Source organism: Tiliqua scincoides, chromosome 2 (assembly GCF_035046505.1).
Source record: "Tiliqua scincoides isolate rTilSci1 chromosome 2, rTilSci1.hap2, whole genome shotgun sequence".
NCBI lineage: Eukaryota > Metazoa > Chordata > Lepidosauria > Squamata > Scincidae > Tiliqua > Tiliqua scincoides.
In genome coordinates this window covers 219,636,190-219,646,843 of record NC_089822.1, presented here as the reverse complement: position 1 = coordinate 219,646,843, position 10,654 = coordinate 219,636,190, and the positions used below count along the sequence as shown (strand labels likewise).

Sequence of the window (10,654 nt, the reverse complement as noted above, 5' to 3'; positions counted from 1 at the left end):
TGGCCTGATACAGCGGGGCTGTTCTTCTGAGCTTGCGGGACTCCACAGACCAGCCCCACAACGGGCGATCTCGCGCAGCGGCTGGAGAACAGGCGCGCGCCGACAGCCGGCAATTCCTCGAAAAGCGCTTCCTGAGGCCAGGCAGTCGCGCGGCGCGCGCGCAGCCCTGCCTTGGCGCTTTTATCAGTAGCGCTGCGCGCTGATTGGCTGTGCCTAAGCCCCTCCCCCTTTCAGCCGCCATGTTGCTGTGAGAGCGGGGAGGGAGGAGACGTTGGTGAGATGTAGTTGGCGGTCGGAGGAAGAGGAGGCGGGGTGGGGGAGCGACCCTCCTAGTGCCGCGGGGCGCCTCGGGATGGGGCGGCGGGCCGAAGCCTAGAGCCCTTAGGCGCGGCACAGCCCCCCTTCGTCGAGGTCCATGGCGGACGCCGCTGCGATGAGCGCCGGAGCAAAGGCGCCGGAGCAGCCTCCTCGCCCGGAGAGCGGCGGCCTCCCCGGTGCGGAGAGGAGAACCGAGGCGGAGGAGGACTCCACACAAAATGGCGGCCGCCGCCAGAGGAGCAGGAGCGGGGAGAAGAGCCTGTTGGTGGGCGCTGCGGCTGCGGGGGAGGGCGGAGGGTCTCCGGGCGGCGGCCCGCGCAGGAGCGGCGGCCCCGCGGCCCACGACCAGCCGCAGCAGCAGGTCAGCGAGGGGCCCGGGGGCGCTGTGCCCAAACCCCCCGAAGACCCGCCCGCGAAGAAGAACTTCCAGATCCCCAGGAAGAGCAAAGAAAAGAAAGGTGCTGCCCGCGCCCGCCGCTGCAGGGGGAGGGGCGGCCCTGCGGTGGCTGGTGGGGGAGGGGCGGGCCGAAGCGCCCCAGGCCGTGCTGTGCAGGAGGTGGTGAGGCAGGCGGCTGGGTGCGACGTGGGCAGTGTGGAGAAGCCTTCTAAACGCCTCCCCACCGACCTGTGTGTGGAGCTAAATTCTGCTCCCCTTCTCTTGTCCTCACAACAACCCTGTGAGGTAGGTGAGACTGAGAGAAAGTGACTGGCCCCAGGTCACTGAGGAAGCTTCAGAGCTGAGGGAGGATTTGAACCTGGGTCTTCCAGGTCTAAGTTCACCTCCCAAAACACTACACCACCCTGCTTTCCTGGTTCACCTCTTTTGCTCTCTTTGCAACAGGACGGGGGCAAGCATCCTCATCTTGAAGCCCTAGCGTGAAGGCTTTTTCACCCCCCCCAGCAGAAGCCACTCGTGACTTCCATTGTGTTGCCAGTGGCCCCCCATCATCCTATGCTGCACTCTTGGAAGTGGAGCTGCTGATCCTAGTTATCATTATTATTACAATTGACAGTATTTATATACTGCTTTTCAACAGAATGTTCACAAAGCCATTTTCAGAGACAATCAAATGACTGATGGCCCCCTGTCCCAAAAGGGCTCACAATCTAAAAAGATGCCAACAAAACACCAGCAGACAGCCACTAGAAAAGACAGTGCTGGTGTGAGAATCTTACAGATCTTCATACCTGCTCACAGCTTGGTTGGCTTTCAGTTACCTCTCCTTGAAAGTCTACTCTGAACATTCAGAGTTGTCCTCATTCTTAATCACTAGAGGAGGGGTGGTCAAATGTTCATCTTTAGGGATCCTGGAGCATTAACAGTTATTATTATTAACAGTATTTATATACTGCTCTTCAACAAAAAGTTCACAATGGTTTACAGAGAAAAATTGTGTAGGAGAGAGGATTTCAGCAGGTGCTGCTTGTCATCTGTGAGATGACAAGCTGCACCTGCTGCAGTTCCCTCTTCTATACAATTGTTAAAGGTTCAGGATCCCTAAAGTTGAAAGTTTGCCCACTCCTGCACTTTTCATCTCGGAGCACACTGACAAGGTGCTAAAATTGTCAACAACTTCTTGATAATTGACAAGGCACACCATGCTGCTGCTGTTGGGGGGGGCTAACATCCCCCAGTGGCCCTAATAATAAATTACCCTTTCCCCAATTTCCTTGGCAATTGAAAATTGCTTCACTAGAGAATAAGTTGGCTTTTCAAGGTGGTTCTTTCAAAGGAATTGTAGGTAGTACTAAAGTGAACTCTTTTGGTCTGTAGATTAGTTTGATGAGCACTTCTTGAAGGTGGGCAGTCTTATCTCTGGTTCTCATAACATAAGCAAAGTGGCTCAGCAAGTTGAGAAGATTCATCATCGCCTTTGGGAACAAAACCCAGTAGATGCTCTACTTTTGGCTTAGCCCCAAAATCATGTGATTGAAGTGTTATTGCATGGACAGCCAAAGGGTCATTTCATTTCCTGGTCATGTGTTTAGGACTTCTGTATGAACTGTATGAACTTGAGCCAAACTAGAGAGAGAGAGAAACTAGACCTGCTAAAGTAAGTTTCTGGGACTTCTGTTGCCTTCTTGTTCTCTACAGGACATATGGTTAACCACACTACATTCCTGGGAATACTTTTAACATAACACCATTTTGTTGCTTCTCCTTGCAGTAGCAATTCTGATGGTCTAAATTTACTTGCATCAGAATTAATTGCACAAGGCCCAATCCTATCCAATTTTCCAGTGCCAGTGCAGCTGTGCCAGTGGGGTGTGCATTGCATCCTTTGGTGGGGAGGCATGTTTTTTCATCTTCAAATACTGATATTTGAACAGTTACAGTGCACCCGGTATTGCTGACTTGGGCATTATTGCAAGTTTTATACTGTATTGAAAGTGAAATAACTGTTGGAAACAGCCAAGATTCTTTAAGAGGTGCCATTATTCAACACTTGAGCCATTGAGAGATAGTAATCTATGTACTGCATAGATTTTGGCATACTAGGAGAAAGATACTAAATGTTTCAGAGTTCGGCCAATCAAGTGTCGAGCTACCTTTTTTCAGAAAACTTGAAATAAAGTGCTCCCCCCCCCTTTCGTCACAGGTTGTTTCTGTTTTTCCACTGGAAGAACTATTGTCTGTGTGTGTATGAATCGTTTTTTTTTGGAGTCCTTATTTGGTGCAGTGGTGTTGTGACCTTTCTCCAAGGAGCTCACAGCAAAGTTTTACATAGATTATTCAGGGCTATGTAGGCCCAAACATGCTTTGTACTCAGAACCAAAAGTGTCAAAGAAATTTTGAGAACATTACAAAGATGGAAGTTATGTGAATTATATGTGTGTGTCTTCTTTTTTTAAAAAAGGATGCTTTGACTTTTGATGGGGAGCGCTTCATTTGAAAAGGTTTGAATAGAAGAAATATTTGCAAATGTTGGCCATCATTCCACCTTGACATTTTCTATATAGTAGTAAATGCTTTTCAACAAGAGGTGGAACATGATATCGTGGGAACTGTACTGTCCAGAGAATTGTAGAAAATATTTGACTCTAAAAGAGCAAAGCAATGAAGGAACTAATAGAGGGATTATGTAATTAGCATTTTCCCAGAGATTATTTGTGGCGAGTCATAGCTCCTTAGAGACTTTATTTCCAAATACCACTAACTGATAGGGAAACTCTTTTAGAGGAATGAGCTAGAGAACAGGCTTTAAGGAATATTTTTTTTTAACATCTAGCCATGATGCTTGAAGTCACGTCATTCAGAAAATTTAACTTTAATGAGAGAAGTAGTGGTTCTTTTTCTTGGTCAAACCTAGGTTTGGGAGGTTTTCTTCCCCAGGTCAGTGGTTCCCAACTTTTTTTTTTCAGTTGTGCACCCCTTGGCAGCCTATTTCCATAAATTGTACCCCATAAATTCCAGTTCTTAGATTCCAAATTGTAAATTCCAATTTACAATTCCATAAATTATATCAGCAAATGTTTGTAAATAATATTTCAAATTTGTTTTCAGGTATGATCCATATTTGATAATACAGAATTTGATGACTAAAAACTAGCAGTTGCTGGGGCTTTCACAGCCTTCCTTCCTGCCTTTCCAGCCCCACAAAGCATTCTGATACAGACCTGCTTTTTTCCACCATTATTCATTTTGAGTATCCCTAAAGGTCCTGGCAAGTACCCCTGTGGGTACACAAACCACAGGTTGGGACACTGCCCTAGGTTATTCACCTACAGAACTTCAGAAATGGCAAAAAGCAAGACAAACCCCTCTTGTAGCTTTCCTTTACCCCAGCATCAGTGGAGAAAGGAAGAGAGACTTGTGTTGCTTCTTGCCTTCTCTAGCATGAGGGAAAGTGAAAACAGGCCCATCACCTAGAGCAGGGGTGCTCAATAGGTGGATTGTGATCTACCGGTAGATCGCGAGGCAAAATGAGTAGATCGTGGAGTGCCGACCCCCCCCTTCAGGTGCCTCTGGGAGGAAACACCGGGAGTAAGACCCATTGTACTCAATGGGGCTTACTCCCAGGTAAGTGTGGCTAGGATTGCAGCCTCGCAGCCTAATCCTAGGCATGTCTACTCAGGAGTAAGTCCTGTTATACTCAGTGGGGCTCAAGGTACACCAACATACATTGTGCACATAAATGTTATATGTTATGATGGCGCGAACATTGTAAAAAAAACTCTGGTAGATCTCCGGGCCTTGCAGGGTTTCAAAGTAGCTCTCGAGCCAAAAAAGTGTGAGCACCCCTGACCTAGAGTCTCTATTTTGAATGGAGCTTTTGCACTTCTGCTTTTTGCCTGTTTCTTCAGTCTTTTGTCATGTGCAGTGAACTTGATGAGAGAGACAAATGAAGACCCCAAATAATGACTGGCTGCTAACCAAACAAAATCTGTGTACTACTGCTCCCAAAGAAGGGCAAAAGTATATGCTTGCTTGTAGACTATTTTTCACTTTCTTTAATCTACAGTAGGGCTGGATGAGTACATGCAGGCAAATGAGGTGGTAGTGTCAATTGTACCACTTGTGAATGCAGATGGGGAAGCATAACGGTTCTTCCGTTTGTGTTAAATGTTCTGCACGTAGAAAACCTAACAGGAAAAGGGTCTAGCCCAGTTGTCTTCCTGTTTCTGTCATATTAGCAGTGGTGTCACTAGGGTTTGTGTTACCTGGAGCAGGAAGCCAGCGCTTCACCCCCATGATGGACCTCCTTCCATGCAGTGGGCAGGGCAATGCCCTGGGTGGTGGGTGTGGTGATGTACCATTGCCTCGCCCCTGCTAGTTTTTTGGCTGTACCTTCTGATAGAACACAGATATTTCAGTGCAGTTTCATTGCGTTTTGCATAATATGTGTCAATTGATATATAACTTGGTGGTATTCCTACAAACCGTGATTTTAGTGATTTTGGTCACTAGTGGTATCACCCCCCCAAGGTATCACCTTGCTAACACCTTATTGGTTCCATGCTGTGTCACAGTAATATTGCATTGGCGATAACACTCAGTCATATTGCTCCATTTTGAACTAAGGAAATGTACTTTTTTGTTACGTAAGTCAGTCGCATTTTTGTTTTCTGGTTTTTTGGCCATAACTTTCGATAGAATGGAGATATTTGCCTCTGTTTTTTAATTGCATTCTGCTGTAAATTATGTATTGAATGGTATATAACATGATGGTATTATCAGTGACATCACTAGGGGGGGTGTGGGCCATACCAGGTAATGCACATGGTGATGCACTAAAATCACGGTGGTTAGGAATAACCCTATCATTCCATCCAAAGTTATGACCAAAAAACTGGAAAACAAAAATGCATGAAGCCCTATGGAAAGTGAAATCGAGCCATATCATGTGTTTACTCATGAGTAGGCAAACTTGCTTTAGGCTGCAATCCTATCCACACTTACCCAGTAGTAAGCCATATTGACTATAATGGGTCTTACTTCTGAGTACCTCACGGTAGAAAGAATACAGACATTTTTTTGTCAGAACCTTGCGTGTTAACAGGAGCCTTGCGTGTTTGTCAGAGCCTTGCATGTTAACATTTTGCAAAATGCTAGCTTGAATACTAATTTACACACTTGGGGGTTGCATGTGATTATGCTCACCCAATTCAGTAATACACTTCGCTCAATATTTCAGCCATGTTCCCAGCAAAGTTGGCCTGGGATTTGAACCGGTCAGGGAGAACACAAGGTGGCAGTGTTTGATCAGGAGGTTCATGACTGACTTTAGCTCACAGTATACTTTTAGAAGCAATATAACATCTAGGAAACACTTTATGTTTTCATGTATAGCTGTAGGAGGTGGTTTCCAGATGCTTCAAGCTATAATTCAAAGCTATATTAAATTTAAAAAAACCAACAGTACTTACGAAAAATGACAGAGGATATTTTGTATAAGGAGAAAGTTTTGATGCTATGCAATTGTGCAAAAATAAATGTGCAATTCTGATATTACAGTGAATAATCTTTAGTAAGTTTCATTCTCTTATTGACAGAGCATCTTTCCAAGAATTTTGTGGCATCTATTGGTATTCCCTGTACAGTGTTAATGGTTATCAACATTAGTTTAGTATGTTGACATTTATTAACAAACCTGGATGTTCAGATGGTGATTGGTTTTGTGTGTTTTCTCTCTCTCTAGATCTCTTCCAGAAACTAAAGCTTGGGCTTCGTGAATTTGATGATATTGTAAATATTTTACGTTCAGCATATTTGGACAGTAATTCTAAGGACAGTTTCGCCTACAACCAAGCCAGTTTGGTTCATAATGAACTGTTGGAAAAGGAGGTGAGTACTTGTGATTTGCTTATTATAAATTATTTTTTTGAAACTTGCACACAAAATCCTGTATTTATTTTATAATTAAATGATGCTATCCATAATTGGTTGCCTGTGGTGGTGCTGGAAGAAAAAACCAAGGAAATGGCCAAGTTTAATGAACTGCTTAATACTTGAAACTTAGGTAGTAAAAACAGTTTCAAGTGCATTTTGTTAATTCTCAGTTATTTCTGTAAAACAAATGTAGTTCTTTAAAAATTTAACTTGTGTCTTAAGAGTATAGTGCAAATGGAGCATAAGTTTATACTTATGAAAGACTAGTATTCTTGCTCCTGAATAGTTTTGGTGTAGACTACTGTAGTGGACAAAAGTAAAACGTTGATTTTGTAACATATGTTTCTTTGTCTCGGAAGGTATACTTACTTACATTTCAAGAACCAGTGTTACAGAATTTGGGGTAGGAAGTACAGTTTTAAGTACTTAAATAGGCTCTTGAAGAGGTGTACCTAATGTTTGGCTTGTTCATGTAAACACTGCCTTATGCACAATTGAAGATAATCAATTGTATATGCACAATTGAAGATAATCATTTTTAGATATAGGTGCTCTTGAGAATAGCCATCACTTTCTTTATGCATGTATACCCTATTAACCTCGGGACCTGTGTGGGTTTGACATAACTAGGAAAGGCACAATAAAGTGACCACAATCTTATGCTGGTCTACTTAGAAGTAAGTCTTGAGTTTACTAGGACTTACTCCAAGGAAATTATACATAGGATTGTAGCCTTAGTCAATCATAAACTATCTTTTCCTTGATATTTGAGTTAACTTACTACAGATTTTAGATTTGTTTAATTTTTAATATATGTGACCCCTTAATACAGTTTGTACTAATGCAGTATATTTAAAAATTTTGTCTCTTGCAAGTTTGTAGAGAAACGGAGAGAATTGAAACAAGATGGACGAACAGACATAGAGCTTTCTGAAAGCTATGCATTCCTGATGGTTGACCGTACACTGGTGAGAACATTTTTGATCAAATAACCATTAAAATGTAACTGTGTTGAAAGAACCAAAGCTCAAGAAAAGTATTTCAAGTAACACTGCTTAAACAGAATTCAGAGGAAGTGCAGAAATGCATGGAAGTCTTAGATCTGACTTATTGTTGTTGTTGTTGTTATTATTATTTATTAGACTTATATTCCACCTTTCTCCCTGAAGGGCACCCAAGGTGGCTAACAATCAAGATTAAAATACAGTACAAGGTAAAATACAAATAAACATTAAAAAAAAAAAATTAAACTGTTAAAACAAGATAAAGTATACATCAGTCAGAAAATAAACATGCACAGTAGAAGACATAATTTATAAAAGCAGCCCCTATTAGGCATCAAAGGCTTTCCTAAATAAAAAAGTCTTCAGACCATGCTGGAAAGTTAATAATGAGGAAGTTGTCCTCAATTCAAAGGGGAGGAAATTCCAAAGTGCAGGTGCCATCACCAAGAAGGCCCTGCTTCTGGCCGCCATCCTGTCACCTCTCTCAATGATGGAACAACCAACAGGGCCCCTTCTGATGACCTGAGAGAAGAGGGCCCCTTCTGATGACTTCTGATGACCTGAGAGGACTATATGGAAGAAGGTGGTCTCTCAAATACGCTGGTCCCAAGCTGTTTAGGGCTTTAAAGGTCAAAACCAGCGCCTTGAATTCAGTCCGGAATTGAATCGGCAGCCAGTGCAGCTGCTGGAGCAGCGGTGTGACAGAGTCAAACCGCCGACCTCCAGCAATTACATGAGCCACCGCGTTCTGTACTAGTTTTCGCTTCCAGACCGTCTTCAGGTGCAGCCCCATGTAGAGTGCGTTACAATCTAATCTTGATGTTACATGGCATGGACCACTGTGGCCAGATCCGCCCGAGACAGGTACAGCTGCAGCTGGCGCAGCAGCCGAAGCTGGGCAAAGGTGCTCCTGGTCACGGCTGACCCCTAGACGTCCAGGAGGAGCTGCGAGTCTAGGAGAACCCCCAAGCTGCGAACCTGCTCTTTCAGGGGGAGTGCAACTCCATTCAGAGCAGGGCGATAGTCTAAAACAGGGGTGCCCAAACCCCGGCCCTGGGGCTACTTGCGGCCCTCAAGGACTCCCAATCTGGCCCTTAGGAAGCCCCCAGTCTCTAATGAGCCTTTCGCCCTCCAGAGACTTACTGGAGCCCATTCTGGCCTGATGGAACGGCTTTCAGCGTGACGGCCAACTGTTCGACCTCTCACATGAGCTGTGGGACAAGGGCTCCCTCCACTGCTTGCTATTTCACATCTGTGATGCAGATGCAGCAGCAAATGAAAGACTGGCCTTACTTTGTGCAGGGCCTTTTATAGGCCTTGAGCTATTGCGACCTTCATTTATTCATATAAGTTCCATCTCTAATATATTCATTTATGTAAATTTATTCAAATTTGAAATGTAAATTCTTTTTCCCGGCCTCTAACACAGTGTCAGAGAGATGGTGTGGCCCTCCTGCCAAAAAGTTTGGACATCCCTGGTCTAAAACTCACCAGCAGTCTAGAAAACACATGTTGCCTTTTTCTTCTCCATTCCTAAAACCAATTGACTATTCAACTCCTAAGTGGCTACAGGAAGTCTACTTTGTATTGGCAACCTTAAGTCTTGAAAGACTATGGTATCGCGCTCTGAAAGGTGGTTCTGGCACAGCGTCTAGTGTGGCTGAAAAGGCCAATCCGGGAGTGACAATCCCTTCCACACCGGGAGCAAGTGCAGTCTGTCCCTGGTCTGTCTCCCTGGCTATGGGCCTTTCTTCTTTGCCTCTTAGCCTCAGACTGCTGGCAAAGTGTCTCTTCAAACTAGGAAAGGCCATGCTGCACAGCCTGCCTCCAAGCGGGCCGCTCAGAGGCCAGGGTTTCCCACTTGTTGAGGTCCATCCCTAAGGCCTTCAGATCCCTCTTGCAGATGTCCTTGTATCGCAGCTGTGGTCTACCTGTAGGGCGCTTTCCTTGCACGAGTTTTCCATAGAGGAGATCCTTTGGGATCCGGCCATCATCCATTCTCACAGCATGACCGAGCCAACGCAGGTGTCTCTGTTTCAGCAGCGCATACATGCTAGGGATTCCAGCACGTTCCAGGACTGTGTTGTTAGGAACTTTGTCCTGCCAGATGATGCCGAGAGTGCGCCAGAGGCAGCGCATGTGGAAAGTGTTCAGTTTCCTCTCCTGTTGTGAGCGGAGAGTCCATGACTCGCTGCAGTACAGAAGTGTACTCAGGACGCAAGCTCTGTAGACCTGGATCTTGGTATGTTCTGTCAGCTTCTTGTTGGACCAGACTCTCTTTGTGAGTCTGGAAAACGTGGTAGCTGCTTTACTGATGCGTTTGTTTAGCTCAGTATCGAGAGAAAGAGTGTCGGAGATCATTGAGCCAAGGTACACAAAGTCATGGACAACCTCCAGTTCATGCGCAGAGATTGTAATGCAGGGAGGTGAGTCCACATCCTGAACCATGACCTGTGTTGAGCAATTATACTGTACTTGATGTCTTGATTTTGTGCATGGCTTGGGAGCATGTGATAGTCAAATAGGCAGTATAAATTTTCTTCTTGAAGATGATGGAATATGAATACTTCAGACCTACTTTGGAGGCAAACTGGTACATTTAGAGGAAGCATCAATTGAGGTACTGCATTTTTCTTATGACTATTGGTCTATAGCAGGGGTGTCCAAAGTTTTTGGGAGGAGGGCCACATCGTCTCTCTGACACTGTTTCGGGGGCCGGGGGAAAAAAGAATTAATTTACATTTCAAATTTGAATAAATTTACATAAGTTTACATAAATGAATGTTAAAGATGAGCTTATATGAATGAATGAAGGTCTTGCAATAGCTCAAGGCCTATAAAAGTCCTTGCACAAAGCAAGGCTGGCCTTTCCTTTGCTGCTGCTACTGCATCACAGACGTGAAACAACAAGCAGTGGAGGGAGCCCGCAGCTCAGGTGAGAGGTCAAACGATCGCCCTTACACTGAGAGTAGTTTTGTCAGGCCGTTGTGGGCTCCAGCAA

General features: G+C 44.6%; 1 protein-coding gene across 8 annotated transcripts in view; it reads left to right on the top strand.

The window, feature by feature from the left end:
* Positions 1-301: 301 nt before the first annotated feature.
* TASOR (transcription activation suppressor) overlaps positions 302-10,654 on the top strand; it is a 109,696-nt gene continuing 99,343 nt past the window's right edge. For all 8 annotated transcript variants that reach the window (XR_010793889.1, XR_010793887.1, XR_010793888.1 and 5 more), the window contains exons 1-3: positions 302-776; positions 6,459-6,604; positions 7,525-7,617. Coding sequence is in view for 5 of the 8 variants with exons in the window: in XM_066617555.1 (XP_066473652.1) it covers positions 416-776; positions 6,459-6,604; positions 7,525-7,617 (600 nt within the window). In the remaining 3 variants the exon portion in view is untranslated. The remainder of the gene's footprint in view (positions 777-6,458; positions 6,605-7,524; positions 7,618-10,654) is intronic.